The 19,479-nt window shown below is 35.1% G+C and overlaps 1 protein-coding gene across 6 annotated transcripts in view; it reads left to right on the plus strand.

Moving 5' to 3' along the window:
• Nmdar2 (glutamate ionotropic receptor NMDA type subunit 2) overlaps positions 1–19,479 on the plus strand; it is a 179,111-nt gene that overhangs the window by 131,023 nt on the left and 28,609 nt on the right. For all 6 annotated transcript variants that reach the window (XM_034328851.2, XM_034328879.2, XM_034328870.2 and 3 more), the window contains 4 exons: positions 9,439–9,617; positions 10,170–10,584; positions 13,138–13,324; positions 13,582–13,720. In XM_034328851.2, coding sequence (XP_034184742.1) covers positions 9,439–9,617; positions 10,170–10,584; positions 13,138–13,324; positions 13,582–13,720 — 920 coding nt within the window. The remainder of the gene's footprint in view (positions 1–9,438; positions 9,618–10,169; positions 10,585–13,137; positions 13,325–13,581; positions 13,721–19,479) is intronic.

Below are 19,479 nucleotides of genomic sequence, written 5' to 3' on the forward strand. Positions count from 1 at the left end.
GTGAATTTAAGTTATAACTAAGTAGTGAACATACAAGTTGCAAGTAATTAATTAAATCAAGAAGATACCGCAAATTCTGTGCTAAGCCAGTGTCACAGGAGAAGAATTAATCATTTCTTATCTACTAAGAATTATTTACATGTGTCTTGAAAATTTAATTTTTTACACTCCAATGTTTGAACTGATTAATTAATCAAAAAGACACCATAAATTCAGGAGTGAATCTAATGTCGCGAAGGAAAAACATTAATCATTTCTTATTTACCAAAGAATTATATCCATATATCTATCACCAGAAACATCGCAGCATTTCGACTTATTTTTCAGTTTCCCGGGGAGCCTTAGCTCGCAAACAACTTAAAGCGGAAGTGCTCTTACCAAAACATCGAGCTAGTGCACTCCAGGAAATTGATTTCGCCAGTTAAACGTCGTCACCGACTTGCCCGGGTTAGAATTTCCTGGTTACTCCTTGTTATCGTTGTTTTTTTTATGGTGCATTGCACCGTTAAATCTTTTCTTTCGACAGAATTTTCATCCGTGCATATGAAAAGCTCGTCGATGGAGTACTCGAACGATTTTGAGGTAGAAATCGACTAATGCTGATTTCACGGTAATTAGCGCCCATTCCAAATGAAATTTAATTGCACCTACAGCTGTTATCGAATTGGCTATAAGTAATTTGCATCTGTTACCGCAGCTGTGAAAATCAAAGTTCAATGTAGGTTCTGTTCCTTTTCTCATTCCTATTTTCCAAATTCAAAAATTGTATTTTGTTGGAAAATTAAATGATTTTTTGGTGAATGAAATTTTATGATTGAAATATTAAAACCATTATAAGAGTACAAAATTCATTTTCGTTTCACCATTTACTTCAAATATAACAGCAAATCATGCGATTCGTGACCAATGAAATCCACCCTACGATAACGAACAAAGAAAGCAAGCTACCCTTGCTAACAATCGTTATAAGCTCTCAAGTATCCACCACTGATTTATCCATCAACCTTTTCTACGACTAATCTATAAGAATTGCTAGAGAAAACGGGTGGAAGAAATGTTAGGCTCTATCAGGAAACGACATTTTCCGAGGGGATGGCTTTATCCCTTCATCTGACTCGACGTTTCTATTCTTATTGGAATTTGAAGCTGAATGGTTGGAAAGAAAGTATGTTCCTCAATAATCGAACTCTTTGAATTGACTGGCTATCGTTATCCTTCGTAATAGTGTGTCAGAATAGAAACTACCCCCTTTTCTTTGGATACAATAGGGTAAGAGAAAAGAGGAGAGAAAACAAAACGGATATTTTGGGGCAATTGTAAATAGGTCAATATTTTCAAATCTTTATTATTATCGATATATTTATAAATACTTAATGAATTTCCGGATTTCCGTTTTCTTCCCCTTTCCAAGAAAAATGGCGATGTAGGAAGAAGAGGCCCTATCTATAGGGTGTTTGATTAGGGGTGGGCTTTTCTGCAGGGGGTAGTAGCTGGGACGATTCTGAGCAACTTTTTCCTTTGACAAAATGCACACCAAGGCGTAGTTTTTGAATTATTAATAAAAAAAGAGCGCGCAGGCTCAGTCGCGAGAGTGTCGGGTGCAAACCAAGCGTGACGGAAATTATGTTTATATTATGTTACGGACGCCGTGTCAAGTAGTTTGTTTGCAGTCACGGTCGAGCTTGGTTCTCGTAACTGACACTCTCGCAGCTCAACCTGCATTCTATCCACCCTCTGATTAGTCAGTGTTTTTCATTACTAATTTATTATTAATTTATTAACAGTTCCTAATTATATACTAAATTTTATGAAATTTAAAAATTGATAATGATTTTTTTTATTGAATTACTTTTAATATTAATATCGTCATAATATAAATTATTAATAATTTATTAGTATATTTAACAATAATTTAATTATATCTTAGTAATAATTATTATTCATACTTGTTTTTAATAATTAAAAATTGTATTTCTTTTCTAAATTACTTTTACTATTAATATGGTCTTAAAATTTTCAGAATTCCTGTTTCTCTTGTAACACAATTTTTTCAAGGGAAGTCTGCTTTGCTGAATACTGTATTGTATTCATAAAATATTGTATTATACTTGTTAAAATTTTGAAATTATTTATCCAGAAAATGATATGTCTATCTTGACCTATATTTTCAACCAAAAATCATTATGATTTCGAGTGCATGATGCATTTCGTTGTACCGTGTATTGAAGGGGATTATCCTAAGTCACAGTCGAGTTCACGTGGTTGGATATCCAGTATAACACAATATTGCGAATACTTGACCGAGTAGTTTAGAGATTTGGAGGGTGAATTCAATCGAGATCTATTGTGGCTGATAAAACGCAACAACCGACGGTCCAAGCGTGTTCTTAGCAAAGGAAATTGTTGCTACGACAGGAAATTGAGGGTCACAAAGCTCCTTCTTTGAAAGTTGAACATTGTGGTCGTGCCTTCCTCCTATTCCCTTCAATACAGGGCTCTACTTGACGTTTATTCGTTGGAAGAGTAAGCCACAGGACAATTGTGTGTAATGTAATTTTCTTTTGATGCTATTGAGGGTATTGAATTTATCTGATACAAGGATTTATCTTTATTTTGGGAATTATTACCGAAAATACACTAACTTGAAAATAATGAAACAAAATATGGGTATATTTCAAATTTTATTTATGCATTAATTACTAATTAGAGTATTAATTTTCTTCAAAGTATAGATAATAGAATTTTACAGCTTTAACAGTTTGATTTTAATAATTTTCAAAATATTTCTCAAAAAAAATCATTAAGTAAATATATATAATTACAAACTTTTATTTTTGTTTACAATATGAAATTTCTTCTTTAAATTAACAAAATTTCAACAGAGAACAGATGATAGGTGACGATAATCCAGAAAAATAAAGCAATTGCAATAGTAGAGTAGCGTGAAGAGTAATCTGGTGTTATGTCAGCGAAAATCCATGAAATATTGTTGGATGCTGTCAAAACCGGAAGCCAGAAAAGTTCGTAACGAGAACATTTTTCTTCGAAAATGTTTGCTCCGTGTCACCGAGCAACCACACACTCTAAGGATAGCAATAGCCATTAGCCTGTGAAATATCGATTAACGATGGTTAATTTCTCACGAACCCATGACACGTCGACGATTCTCCCTTCAATTATCGGAGTAAACCTACTGCACTTCGAACTGGCGAGTTTGTTTGGGTTGGAAAATCCTATTGGTCGAGAAATTGATTTCACATATTACTCTTGCTTTTGTCCTATTCCCTTAATTTTTATTAATCAAATATTCATAATGATTTTTGTATATTAATTTTCATAAGTAATATTGAAATTTTAGAATATAGAACTTTTCTATTATTACTTTAGGTATCACTAATTTTAATTAAATTTTAATTGAACAATAGATCTCCTCTACTATTCAAAGCTTAAATAAGTAATCAAATTATTAACACTTGATCTATATTTTATAATAATTCGGATGCAGTCTGTTTATTGGAATGAATTTCTCTATCTGAATGAAAGGGTTGAATAGAGCAACGATGAGAAAAATTAAAATAATGGCTATCCAATGACGGAATCGTTGAATGTTTCGCTTCCAATGCTATCAACGGTTCCATAATTTATCTGGCTGCTTCGGTGTAAATAAAACAAGACTAGAATCTCGAGCTGGGATCCCAGCTCGGACACAGAGGGTGAATTTTATCCCGATAATCCTGACGGAAAGTCGAAACGTCGAGCAGCCGGCTATCGACGAGATTCTGTCGAGTATCAACGACGCGACGGGATATTTCGACGAATCGTGTTATCGGCACTTTATACGAACGTCAGATAAATCCAATCTGATCTATCCTAGGGAAATTGCGTTCCTCGGGATAGCCTAGGGGGATTTCATTTGCGGCCGAGGAACGTGTTCGAGATTCAACGAATAGGAACTCGTTGAAAATTCGACACAGGTACGAAGGGGGCCTCCATCATTTTCTCGTGAAATCGTGCGGTACCATTTTTGACTACATCTAAGATCTTAGAGTATTACAATTACTTGAAGCCATCGTTTCGTTTTCTTCCTTCCTATTCTTCGTGAAATTATTTCATTTTTCTATCCCAATGAATGTCATCTAGATGAAACGAACTCGATAACCAAGAAATAAAGTTCCCTCTTAATTTCTACTGATCATATAAAATACAAGTTTCCACGGTGATCCCTCGTGGAGCCAGATTCTTAACAAACTTCACGTTGCTATCTTTCCCGGTGTATAACTTTAGACCCACTTTCCACTGGCAATTTCGCGACTACGTCGCCTGGAAACTTGTCTGAGTTCCTGGCAAACAGACTTGGATATTCTTGGTAGCCAGTCTCATCGTGTTAACGCTAGTATCCAGCTTGTAAACCCCCTGATGAATTCGATACAAAGAGTACAATTTTCATTTACCCTGTTTGTTTTATTTTGCTTTCTCGAGATTCTCCGTTTCCCTTTCTAGATATCGATTCCTGGTACTCTGTAATCAAATTAACCCTTTGCTTATCTACCTTAGATACCATGGATAAAATTAGATTTCATTGAATGTATACTAACTGTATATTGCTTTCCTTTGTCCAATTATCCTAAGTAACATTTTGAAATATCTAAGAACAAAATAAATGAATTACCATCAAAATTTTTCTAACGAATCAAACGTTTGAAATTAATAATCCTGACGTGGCCTTTCATCAAAGACTTGTTGTTCTTCGTTCGATAAAACTGAACAAACAATTCTTTATTAGGAAGATTCGAGCAAGGTGGACCGTCAATTTTGTGAAGGATGAAAACAGGGGACGATATGACCGGTCTAAAGTAATTCACCGTTTGATAGGTTTCCGTAATTACCAATTAAGATTGAATTACACGGCGCGGCGGCTCCTGTCAGCCTACCTGACGAAAATCTCAATAATTACCCTCGTTGTGATTCTGACGCTCCAGAACCTCGCACGAAATTATCGGGCGTCGGCTTAATTGAGGGCCCCGTAATTACTTCCAGCCAATCTTATCGCCGTTCCACGGAAGGTGTACTCGATTGTACCGTCGAAACTTTCCGGCAACCTCTCATAATGACTTTCTCTCGATTTGAATCCAACTTCTGGATCGTTGTTGAACGGAAACACGAGACGTTCTCTCGTCAGAATTGTTGGAAGGACCAATTGATGAATTGTCTTAGGGTTTCCGGTACTTGAAGATGAAAAATTGTTTGCAAATTTTGGAAAATGCGAAATCCACTGTAGCGTATAATGGTGAAAAATTAATTTTCTAAAGTCTATACATTAAATTTCTATAAATTCCGCTCTATTAAAAATGGTATACGAGGCTCCATCGTCAACGAAGTGTAAGAAATTCAAACGACAGCGATCTAAGGAGATACGTTTATGTTTTGCAGTGTCTTCCGATACATTAGAAACGACTCAACCCCTCCGCACCTTTACCAAATAACAAACCACCGTGAAATCAAATCGTCGTCTTCCTCTACCGAAACATAAAAGTCGTCGTTTAGATAGTAATCTATATAAGTAAAAAAAAAAAAATAAATCAAAAGTGTCTTATCGTTTCGTGCAATACGGAGTGTTTTAAAGTACCGTCGACAATCTTGGAACAGTCAGTGTTCAAAGAATGTCGCACAATGAGCATCAATCAGAATCCATCAAAATCAACTGAACAAAAAGGCTTTAAATAAATCATACCGAGGAATGTAGAAATCACCGATCACTTTAACGATCTCGAACCAATTCCATGCTTTGAAAGATGGCTAGAGTGCGAAAAAAATTTGCAAATCACCTCGCTGTCCCCCTTGTTGCGATCTTAATCCCGCTTCGATCCTTCGGCAAAGTTTAATTCGTACCGAAGGATTCTCAAGACTATTGACGATCTCCTTAATCCTTAATTTAACTTTCGTAAGCCATGGCTTAATCGTCGATCTCGTTTTTCAATCGGCGCGAAATGATTTGTTCGTCGATGTGATACGAGCGTGAAACGGCAAGCAGAGAAAAGTCTGAGAGGAAAGGAAAGATGCGAGTCGAGGTTATTCTGATTGTCGCCGCGTTCGTGATCCCCGCCTATTGTGGCTGGCGATCGAGAATGAGTGAGTCCGAGAGAAATCGAAATGGATCGCTTCCAAATTTGACCATCGGCCTGGTAGTGCCCCACACGAACTTCGGTGTGCGAGAGTACACGAAGGCTGTGAACCGTTCGGTCAGCAGCCTCCACAGGGGTCACGCCAGACCTTTGCACCGGACCAAGGATCGCCCTTCACCCCAGATGAAGGGACAGACCAGGTTCAGCTTTCTGGATAAGTACAACTTCACCCAGGATGCGGTGCGGTTGACAAAGATGAGGCTAACGCCGAGTCCAACAGGTACATGTAAAAATATAGTCGTAGAAACATGGGGTTATTTATAAACCATATAATATTAATTATACCTATTGAATTATAATAGAATTAAAAAATTTCTATTTCTTGTAATATATATGTATATATTGGACGTCGTAGAATAATATAGAAATTTAAATTTACAATTATTTTTAAAATACCATCTACAAAATTAATTTAATGTCATCTAAATATTAGTATCACAGAGCAATTAGATAATCCGAATATCAGCATTATAGTGAAAATTTCGAAGTTATTTTGCTGACGTTTTATAGCGTTAACAATATTATAGACGGCGCTTTCGATTATCACCCTTTGATAATCGAATTACAAGCCCTTTCTCGGCTCGCGATAGGGCGAAACTTATGCACAGAGGATCCCATTGGATAAATCGTGCTATTGACCTGCAAATTTAATGCCATTCCGTCATTAAAGCGGATTCCGCGTCGAACGAAACATCGTGCTCGTGGCAGACGAGTTATTATAGGGCTTCCATTAAGTAGGTCGAGTATAATGAAGGATTTTCTGGACGGTAACGAGATAATACGCGTGATCTGCGATTGTTCGGTTTGATGTTTATGAAATTTCCTAACTAAACGGATAAATAAGATTACGTGATTTAATACACGAAGGAATTTGAATGTCTTTTATTAGAAATTTCAATCGCGAATCGGTACTATTTAATATAGTTGCAATTATAAGATTCTTTCGAATAATATCAGAGGTACAGTGAATTTCCTTTAAAAATCATTTCTGTGTCGAGTTGCTCATTTTGACACATATTATTCGGCTGATGGAAATTACTAATTAACCAGAATCAATACAAATGAAGTTATAATATACATCATTGATATTACTGCTTGTAACCAGTAAATTGCGCAAAATGACTGTTCTTGTTGGCGATTCGGTATGTGCATTCTGGAACACGAAACAGCCGTGTCTGACACACTGAATACCAGTTATTGTTTCAGCATTTCGAACATACGTCAGTTTGGTTGACTTGTGTCAGAAACCAACAACATACATATGTCGACGATCAACGAAACTCAATCTTTCATAGGAAAAACATACCATTCAACCCACATGTTGCACACAATAATAGCAGTAATACATTACTTTTTCGTTCGATACAGATAGGAATATCTTCTTTGGAGAATTTTATGAAAATTAGCCTCGATATTATCAATTAATAAAATAATTATTTTTAATTTTTTTTTATTAGAGTATACGACAGTCAAAGGGTTAAACAATTTATTCAACGTTTAATCAGCCTACGATTGCTCTAATTGTTGAAATAGAATAATAAAAAAATAGAGTATCATAAACATAGTAGACAGAACAGTTGTTTAAAACAATAGAATTGTTATATCAGTATGAAGGAAAATCTCGATATCGTAGAAGAAAGATTTCATAGAAGATCCTTCGATGTAGGTCACGTTTGCTTCTCACTGAAAGTTTCGTGAAATCACTTCGGAAGGAGTGCTTGTTACAATAACGATGGTATAAGATAGACGTTGAAAAATAAAAGGGATTCTATTTCTCTTTCATGGAACTCAAGCACGGACGTGTTCCTGAGGTTCAAGCAGTGGAAAAACTCAGGGAATTTCTCGGCCATAAATGCGCCACAGGAATGCACGACACGTGTGGTCAGACGTACCAATAGAGTCGGCCGATCAGCCGGTATTAGAAAGTAGAAGCTACGTACAGTGAATCACAGAAATATTCATACTCGGTAGTTTTTCAGAACAATATAGCATTTCTATATATTTCACAGAAAAATAATTTTTGAATTTTCGAAAGATGGAATAGTATTTTAAATGGTTATTAATTTCGTTTAAATATATAATTTCTAAACGAAAAGGTTTTATATGTTGTAAGAATAATTTTTAAAGGATCAGTGTAATTTAGAAAATGAAAATAATATGATATACAAAATGGAATTAAAATTGGGGCTCTCTCCATGGTCCGCAGCTCCAGGAGTTAAATAACGCAGTATGAAGTTTTATAACATTTTAAGTGTTTCCTATTTTATGAAGTGACACGGAACGTTTTCTATGATGGTTTTATAGGCGTGTAAAGTATGCTATATACGATGAAAGTGCTTTTATTTATAATGCAAAAGTTAAACCGAAAAATGTTGTATGTTATTTTAGTGTTTTTAAAAGAGATTGAATTTCAAATCCTGTAATATCCAGTGACTTTAACTAAAAACTCTTTTAAAAATTTACAGACAGAAATATTTACAACCGTTTAAAATTTTTTAATATATTTTTTATTCAAGAATTCTTCATTTACAGATTTCAGAAATAAATCAAGATGGGTAATTTGATTTCTAATCAAATGGAATGGACCTTTTCCACCAATATAATAGCTTTTGCCAAGTTTGTCAGTAGCTTAGTTCACAGTTCAAAGTTTCTATGACAGAATCAATGAATATTCCACGAAGTGAATCTGAGGTCTTCTTTTATTTAAATCTAATGTAAAAATTATGCAATCCAAATAAGAAAAGTGTGCCTTTCATTACGCCTGTGACAAATAAATTTCAGAAAGTTTTATTAAAAATAACAAAATAATTTCGATGTAATAATTGAGTGAAAGTATTCTCGACTTTGATCCTGATCCAATGTAATATATTACAGTAACATGAATCTAATTTGCTTAACAGATTGTAACAGACTATGTACATTCATAATTTGCATAATATTGTAATATTCCACGTGAAATCATAATAATGTGGTTAACTAAATTTTGTTACGACCATACAAATTATTCCATTATGTACAATATTACACATATATGAATGCCACTTATGTTTCATATCAAATTTGGTTATTGATACATTTTGGACAAAATCATTCATCAAATAAAGTCATTATACCACGTTTGAATGAAATCTCTCTAAAAACGTACGAGTATGATGAATACGTATTAATACCTTGAATACTATAATGAAAATCGAATCGTGCAGAATCATAAAGATAGATAATTCCAGATGATAGCGATTAATGATATATGTTTCAGCAATTTTGGACTCGCTGTGCGAAGAATTTTTACCAATGAACGTGTCTGCCATTCTGTACCTGATGAACTACGAACAATACGGTCGCAGTACTGCCAGTGCTCAATACTTTTTGCAGTTGGCTGGCTATTTGGGAATTCCAGTAATTGCTTGGAATGCCGATAACTCGGGATTAGAACGGGTGAGTTGAGCGAAACGTTTCCTCAGTACTCTACTCTGCTGTCCACAAAAAAAATTTTCTATCAAATACATTATTAATATTTTCTATTTTCATTTACTATTTAAAAATTGTTGATTTATTAACAAAAATTATCTTTGAAATATCCTTGTATATATTTGACTCTCAAGTTTCGAGTCGAGAGGATGCAGCTGTGTTCTTTATACTCAATTACTGTTTAGACTAAAAGTGAGATAGGATCCAGAAGGTCTATGAATGCGTGTCGAATTTTCGTTCTCGATATTCATTCTTATAGTTCTCTCCGTTGAGTAAAGACGTGCCTTTTCATGTGGCTTAAATAAATTCAATCAATAAAAGACTAATTTATTGTGTAAATTTATTTTATTTCGCCACCTATTTCCTATAAAAATATTTTTATTTTATACGAAATTCAAATAATGGCTAGCGTTGGTTCAAAATACAGAAATACTGAAATACTGAAATCCTTGAAAATCACAGCAGCTCTTTATCATGAAGATTTCTATTCAACGAAACGCCTCGGATTTCTGTTTTCAGAGAGCCTCGCAGAGTAACCTGCAGCTGCAATTGGCACCTTCGTTGGAACATCAAACCGCCGCGATGCTGAGCATCCTCGAGAGGTACAAATGGCACCAATTCAGCGTGGTTACCTCACAGATCGCAGGACACGACGATTTCGTGCAAGCCGTCCGAGAAAGGATCTCCGACATGCAGGACACATTTAAGTTTACGATATTGAGCGCGATCCTGGTCACCGAGCCGCACGATCTTCTCGAGCTGGTTAACAGCGAATCTAGGGTGATGCTGCTTTATTCGACCAGAGAGGAGGCCACCCATATCTTGACCGCCGCCCACGACTACAAAATCACTGGGGAAAATTACGTGTGGGTTGTGACGCAGAGTGTTATCGAGAACTTGCATACACCTAGCAAGTTTCCGGTCGGGATGCTCGGTGAGTTACACGAAATTAGTCTGTGATTTTATATAAAAAAATAATTGTCCATGGTTGGAGGAACAAGAGATGCCTGCACTTTTTATTTTCCCGTTTTCAACGAAAACTTTGTTTTTGCTATGCTTTGAATATTTAAAAGTTTCACTTTGCAGAGCTTTTTAACGAAACCTTTATTCCAATGAATTTGTAATTCGGAACGAAAATTTTATTCTCGTGAATTTTCAGTTTTAGCACGAATTTCGTATTCTGGTAAACTCAGCTTTTCACTGAAGTTTCAAAGGTAATTTACATTTTCAAGGAAATTTTCAAAGTAATAGAAAATTTGTTTGGAATATAAATTATAGTTTTGTTGATCATTATATTTGAAGTGTGTAATTTTTGATGAAATTTTCTGATTGTTTCGTTGGAAAATTGTGTAGGGAACAATTAGTTTTCCTCTCTGGTTCTTGAAAAATGGTGCTTGCGTTCGTGATGTGTAATTTTTTGCCAGCTGAAGGTCTTCCAAGTTTTAATTGCTTATTGATTAAATTTCTGTGGGTAATAAGCAGAGAACTTGAAATTGGATAAAATTTATGACGTTCCTGAGAAGTGCTACTGTTTTTCATTAAAATTTCTGTTGAAATTTGAAATGGAAAAAATAGAATAAAAGAATTACAAGATTCGAACAGGTACAAAATATATGAATACGAAGCATCGTTTATAATCATCGAAGAATCGATCGAACGATTCTTCATTATGCAACAGAAATCGAAGTTGAAGAGGAGTCATATTTCAATGTTCTTCTGTAGCTAGGATAGATTCAAGGTATAACAAACACCATTCGATATATTCCCGTAGGATAGAATTCGATGAATTTATTCCTCGGAGGAGGAATTGGAATCTCGAGGAAGACATCAATTTCCGATTTCCGTGATTCTCGCCTAGTTGCTGAGTGTTCTTTTCATCGGCTGCCCACTCGAAATATCGAGCGAAATTCTAATGATCACGAAACCAGTTTCCTCCGCTCTTCGATCAGAGTTAAATGGACGGGGTAAACGTTGACCTTTACTACTTGAAGCACCAAAACGAGGGATCTAAACTGTAACTATTAGCGGACAGCCCATGGAAATGTTGATGATTTAAAGATCATTTAATTTTTAAATTATTATTTCGAATTTTCAAGAGAAGTGTAAAAAGTATTTGATGAAAAAGAAAATTTCGCATTATTTTCACTAGAGAATGATTTATTAAAATTCAAGAGATAATAATTTTCAATCGAAGTAAGCAACACTTGAGATTCATTTATGGTAATTTATTCGTTACTACGTGGTAGAATTTGAGTGATTTGAAAGTGAAATAACAAGTTGCGAATTTAATTGAAAATCTAATTACCATACACATACGTTTATCACTTGCTTGAGCAAGATTTACGTGCAATACGAAACAATCTGCACCTGAAACAACTGCATACCCCGAAGGATCTTTCCCGTTGGGTAATTTCACAAGCCTCAGGAGAGAGACGCGCACGGTAATAACGTTTATGAAACGAAATTACCGTGGCAAGAGACCGACCTTTCTCTAATTCCACTGAAACTTCTCTTTATCTTTGTATCCCTGTTTCCCTCTCTCTACGCGCGCATCATTCAATCCTCTGATATTTTTCGACCATGAAATCCCTGTGATAGAACGAGTGGTCGATGTTGATGATAGAAGAGTTTCAGAATTCAATATCTCTGGCAGAGAGAAAAAAAAAGCGTCCAGTAACGATGTCACTTTTCCACTGGCTTCGTTTCGCGGGAGAATCGACTGAAATGACAAAAATTGGTTCGAATCCCAGAAGGTCGTTGTACAGTATTGACAAAAATCCCGTTTTACGAGAGCACTTTCGATAGATGCTTTCATTTATTCGAACAGACTTTTTGGTTTTTAAATCTGTTGTCACAATAGGGTGTATTCAATGATTTCAAATTGAGAAATTGGGAGGTACCAAAATTTACATTTGTTAATTACAAATACAAAAATTAATTCTTCATTTCTATGGTGCAATGTAAGGTTTCAAATAATATTAATGCTACTTAAAATTTTTTTTGTAATTATAATTATTCGAAATATAATATTTTAATTTTCCAGTTTAAGCTTTCCACTTGTCACCTTTCAAAATTAACATAATATTAATATTACTCAGAGTTTTTCTTTATAATTGTAATTATAACTAATCAGAATCTAATAATTTCATTTTTTAACTTAAACCTTATATTTACCAGCTTACAAAATTAACATAATGTCACGTAAATTTATTTTAAATCTTGTTTCTTCAACTTATTCAGTTCTGTTAAATTCGTGGTATCCAGCAGTAACCCTTGCAGTATTCTCATTAATTATATCAACGTCATCATTATTCTTGAGTTCCCTGTACCGTCATTTCACTGTTTTGCTCGTATAGTTTCATTGCTAAGTTAAAGTATACTCAGCTTCAGTTGGTTAAAGTGCTTCTCATGACCAACTATCAGTCGTCAACGAACGGTACATTTAATTATGTTTAATTACAATTTTCTGTTTGATGTATGTTTTTAGGTGTACATTTCGACACCAGCACCGAGAGTCTGGTCAGCGAGATCACAACAGCAGTGAAGGTTTATGCATACGGTGTTGAGGACTTCTTAAAAGATGAAAATAATCAACATCTCAGTTTAAATACACAACTTAGCTGCAAAGAAAGCTTTGGCGAATCTCGCTGGAACACTGGAGATTTATTTTTCAAGTAATTATTTTTATTTCAATCGGATATTTCAGCTTCAGGCGATGCAGACATTTTGATTGCGGCATCATTACTTGATTCTAATAAAATAATTAAAACTTTTGAAAGAAAAAAGAATTTTTAATATCTCCTGTTTATTATAACAAGTTTTAATCAGCATCAATGAATAAAAAGAAATACAAAAAGTGAGACTACTGAAATTTAAAAATAAGCCATGATTGTTTAAACTACAGCTTCTTTTTCTTCTTATCTTTCCACAGGTATTTGAAGAACGTCTCAGTAGAAGGTGACCAAGGAAAGCCGAACGTGGAATTTACACAGGACGGTGTTTTAAAGTCGGCTGAACTGAAAATCATGAATCTCCGTCCGGGTGTAAGCAAACAGCTCGTTTGGGAAGAGGTGAGTCGAAAATATTCTGAATCTTTATGCCGCTCCACTGAAAACCATCGAGGTTCACGGTGAGAAAAATTGGCGAATTTGCAACGACAAATTCGCAACCGTTAACGCTAGGAATTCTATGTTCCGAACACGAACGATTCAATCTGGTAAGGGTTGGCTAAGATCAGCATAAAATCTGATGTGCAAGTCCTGGAGCGATTCCCCCAGGAATCGAAGCCGGGAAATATCAGATTTCTTGAATGGGAGAATTCAGGTGGAAAAGACGAACACAGAAAGAGTCGTGGGTTCATGATTCGAGCGAACAATCTTGATTTATTTAAATTTCATTCTGGCATTGATTTAAAAATTTGATTTCATAGATACAGACTTTTAATTTATGTCATCAAATCATGCCAGACTCTTAATATATCCCGAGCTAATACACTAATAATTAAGTAAATTGTGGATAGTATAGTTGATTCAAACGTATCGGTCGGTAATTTCAATAATGAAGTTAATTGAACCCGTTAATCGAAGAACGAAAGGATTAATTTTCAATTAATTTTCAACATGGAGGAGGGAGAATAAGTAAGGGTGAAAATTAATTTCATAGGATCAGTTAAATTTTCGTGAGAAAATAACCTTTCATAAAATTTTATGATGGGAGGTAAAAATGAATTTGTATAAACAAATAACTGGTAGTTTTTTGAAAAACAAAAATATTCTCTTTTATGTACAACGTTACAATTCATTATTATTCGTATTTGATAATTCTATCAAATTATATTTCCACTTCAAATTTGAAATTTCATATTTCAGAGCCAATTATTAAAGCCATTATTTATCTTTCGAAATAGAATCATGATTCACCACAAAGCTTTGAGTCATGAAGAGATATTGTTAACCATATTCAGCTTCAAATCGAGTTTTTGATTGCTCCGAGAAAACAAAGTTTGATCACGTTTTCTAACAGATGCATTTGACGTTTAATTAGCGTGCAGTTGGTATTGATCGAGTATGCGAATCCTGCACCGAGTTTGATGATGTTTGGATGCGTATCTATCACAAATAAATCATCGAACATTAATCCTTTGAGATCCTTTAAGCTCGTATGAACGTACAAAGTACCTTATTTATTATAAAGAAAAAAGTAGACATTAGAAATTATGGATGCAGATATTAGAAATTATTTAAAGAAAAAACGAGTTACTAAAAGCTTCTTAAAATAGAAAAGCGTTTATTAAAAACGATTTATAAATTTTTTTACAGAAAAATTATTTTGATCCAACCGAGTAGTCGCGCGCCGTTAATTAAGAGCTGCAAAACAGGTCGCACGTGGCTGAAAATTATAACGAAGCAGTTGCTTTAACTTCTTCGTGTTCGAACTTTTATTTACAGCGCGTCTAGAAGCTTGATATTTTCCAAAGAGAATTTCGGTGGTGACTCGACAGAGCTTACTGAATTTCATAGCAATTTTGCGACCTAGCTTCGCAAATCCTCGCGTAAACATCGACCGAAACGTTTTGCATCTCGTGTGACTGCCACCACCTTTTTATTTTTCGATTTTCGGCCCTTTCCATGATATAAAATTGCAGTCATCGACTCTCTATCGAACTCGGTATTTTTATTTTTATTTTTCTCTATTTTATCGAAACATTGGTAAAATAGAGGTGCATATTCATTGGTATTATTTTTCTAAATTATTTTTTTTCTAAATCTCTTTCATTATTAATATAATCAAATTTAAGGTTTTAAAGATTTCCGACTCCCTTTTAACTCCATTTTACCTAGAAAAGTCGACTGTGCTCATTACTATACCATTGAATATAATTTTACTGATAATTATCCAATATCATTCAGTGCAAATAAATAGCAAAAATTTCTGAGGCTATGAAAAGACTATGTTTTAAAATCTTAACACGTTTATTCATAATTTCATATTGAAATAATTTTATGAATCGGTTAGCCATCGGTATATGTTCTCCGCTTTTCAATTCTCCATGAATGATACTTTATAAAGCATCCAGTACACCAGATTTCATTTTAAAACGTCGTATTCAGCGATTTCATGTTTTTTCCTTTTCACCGGATATAATTCACGCTCGCAAAAAGGAGATATGCTTTTGGAAAAGCAGCGAAATGATTTTACGATCGCTTGATTTCATTCAGGCGAAAAGATAAAACGCGTCAATGGGACAGATTTGGGTCGTAACAGATTAAAAATGTCCATTTAATTGCGGTGAACTACGTCGACCACCGTGGTAGCATTCCAGGAAATACAATTCGTGGATTATCCTTGGATAAACGTATTCTGACCGTCACACGATGCTTTTGTTGCACCCTTTCCCGTAACCCCAGCTTTTCTTTCTCTCTTAAGCTCCGATTTCCCACCGCTTTTCGCTCATCTTTTTCTGATCTCACCATTTCACGGTTCCTTCTTTTGTCTACCGACTCATTTCTCGCCTCAATGAATCGCCCGTCCACGTCCCTTTTCTTTTGCAGCTGTGTAAATAAGTATTCTTTTCTTCTGCGCTTTTTTTGGGGGGGGGATAGTGATTTAATGAAATCACTTTCATCAAATTCATTTTTAATTATATTAAGTATGTAAAATTAAATTCTGCATAATATAACTTGAAAATAGAAGATTAATGTAGATAAAAAATTTTAGATTCAGTGTCCTTAAATAAGCTGAATGAGTTAATTAATTATTAAACTGGAGTCATAATTATGCACCGAGAGAATTTATCGCAGACGTTAATTAATTAATTAAATAGATTCGAAATCTTGAATCAGTATCAACTCACGCAAATATAATACTAATCAATGTTTAAAGGTTTTATTGATAGATTTTATTTGTTTTACCTTTTTTGAAAGTTGAAATTGCAAAGACAAATGACAGCAATACAAGAGGAATTATTTTCGTGTCGATAAGCGCGTGCTTTCGGTTCGTTGAAAGAAATAATTAAATAGCACGAAGGAAACTCTTGAACTCTCGATAGCTTTCAGTGCGAACGAGAGATGATAAATAGCGTCGGAAAAACGAGGGTCCGAACCACTTATTCTATCTTCACTGAATGGCAAAACTAATTTCTATGGAATTTGTGACTCTGCTTTCGATATCGCATCGGAAAAGTGCTGATCGTTGGTCAATTAATCATTATTATCGGACCGAAGAAAGAAAACTTTGAAATTCCAGGGTGGTCTTAGTCTTTTAAAGAAAATAATTAAATCTACTAATTACAAAGAGAAACGAAACTTAGGTAACAGAGGTTTTAACAAAGGATCAACGTTGATTTATTGTTCTTTCCAAACAATTCTCTTTCTTATTCCCCTAAAATCATCCCTCTGGTAAGACAAATATCCAAACGAAGTTTTACCTCGATCACTTTAACTAATAGCGCCATTTACCTCCCTAAAACGATACTACGACCTTCGTTGATCCTCGTTCGCTTTGAATATTTGTCGTCCACCTTTCGACTTCCAATTGCATTGTCCGTCGATTTCCAATCAGCGTTGATCCGTTTCGAAATCGATATTTTATTCGTCAGTGGTTGATTGGTGAACGAGGCGTATTTAACCAGGGAACGTTGAAAACCGGTGTTTTCAGCAACGTTCCAACAGGACACGACTAATTAAATCCGAAATGGGATTTCCTGCTATGTATTCCATCAGCAAGCTATTTATGGCCTGTCGATAACCACGTGAAATTGTAGCTGTTGTGGTTTGAGACTTTCATGAATGTGAGGCTAGCAAATAACCAGGCTAATACTGTAACTTTTAATGAAGGAACCTACATTGGAAATTGTTTTTATCATGCAATATAAAATAGGGTGAAGGTTACTCTTTTACGGTTGATTATAGCCACGTAACAGCTGTAATTTAATTTCAATTAAGAAACTTATATTTTATCTTCTTTTGTTCTCGATATAGATCGAAGCTTAATTTTTATGGTTGATTAACTTCTTTCTTTTTTAATATATAGTAGGCTGAAGATGAGATTTTATGGGTAATTACAGGCAGGTGATAGCTTAGAATGATCTCGTATATTAAAATTAATGAAAAGATTTCTCAAAATTAATGAGCTCAGTTTTTCTTATAAACCATGGCTTTTGAAGTATCTCAAATTTTTGTACAAAATATCTTTTTTTTAATTCAAATATCTTAGAACTATCAATTTCTTTAATATCATGCTGAAGATTCTAAAGAATTGATCTACATATGTAGATTAATATTTATGCAGTTTTACTTAAGAAAAGGATGCAACTGCATATTGCACGTGCATCGTTGCAATTATAAGAAAATCGAAGTCGTAGGAAGATATACCTATAGAAATCGGTTTCAATCTTCTCTGTGGTCACGACCATGATACAGCAACATTTAAAGGATTCGCGAGGGCGAATCGGAATCGAGATTATAACGAACTCTGACATCCACGAAGATTGGTCCTGCATGACGTCAGCCAGATCAGAAAGGGTTTGTTATAAAGGGGAGAAAATTGATTTCGATCACGTCGATTCTCTCTGGATTCGTTTATCATAGCACTATGAATAGCAGATATTTTAATGGAAAATAGATATCTGTATCAACTTTCTCGTATCGACAGATGGAATTTACTGAAATAGAGCTACGATGATTGAAAAGAAAAATTGAAATTACTATTTTCGTACAAATACTTTCCCCGCTGTTATACCAAACCACTAGTCGATAATGAGTTAAGAGGCGCACAAACGATGGATCATAGCGTCAGCCAAGCGTTATCGCTTCAACCAGCTGACTTCTTTGATCCTCAGATTAGCTCGTTAATAATTCGACGCGAGCAAAGTAGTAATCCACGTCGGATTAGCGGACAATTAATTAACCGGTGGAAATGGATCGACTGGGTGCCTGTAGTTTCGATAATAACGCTTCGATCCGGCATTCTCGTGGGCAGGTAAAGGATCCCGATAACGGACACGTTATGCGCTCCTATTAGCGATGGACACGCGTGCACACATGTGTGGCATCAGCAGAACTCCGGCACGCAATTCACGCGTGCATCCTCGGCTAATTAAGGAAATTGCTCGCATTGCGTTGTCGCCGGACAGATGTTACCATTTCAAGACTCCGGCTTTCAATTTCCGACACGGGGTTAATCGAATTCCAAACGATTTTGAAGAAAACCTCACTGTAATTTGTTAATAGAATCTTTGAATAATAACTTGTTCTAAACTATGGTATACGAAGTTGCGAAACTTAGATGCTCCAGATAATTATAATTATATCCCTATATGGCGATAATCGAGGTCATTTAACGAGTGTATGCAAATGCGAGCCAGACATTACGGCCACAGTTGCGCCGTCAAGTATTTAGGAAAGCACTTCCGGTGGCCACTGATAGAAGTTGCGACATTTGGCGACGTTCCAATCGCGGCAATGCCTCTCATAATCGTTAAGGGACCATCCAACGGAGCACGTCGCCTCTAATCTGTGGAACTTCCTGTGAAACTTGCCGCAGGCTTACGCGACCCCATGGATCCCGCTTTCTGGATCAAGTTTTACGACCACCAATTGACTCTACAACGCGTAGGTTCTGGGCAAGAACGCGATACAGGGAGGAGATGATTCTGATTTCTAATGTTGAATTTATGGCAGACGGAGAAAATCATTATTTCTTAGGGGTAGTTGAACGATGGAGAATCTTACATGATTCGATGATATAAAAGTATCAAGGTCTAATCATTAATATCAATTTAAAGCTTAAGATTTAATTGAATTTTTCAATATTAAAAATTTTATTACCG

This window comes from Osmia lignaria, chromosome 9 (assembly GCF_051020975.1).
Source record: "Osmia lignaria lignaria isolate PbOS001 chromosome 9, iyOsmLign1, whole genome shotgun sequence".
In the NCBI taxonomy this organism is placed as follows: domain Eukaryota; kingdom Metazoa; phylum Arthropoda; class Insecta; order Hymenoptera; family Megachilidae; genus Osmia; species Osmia lignaria.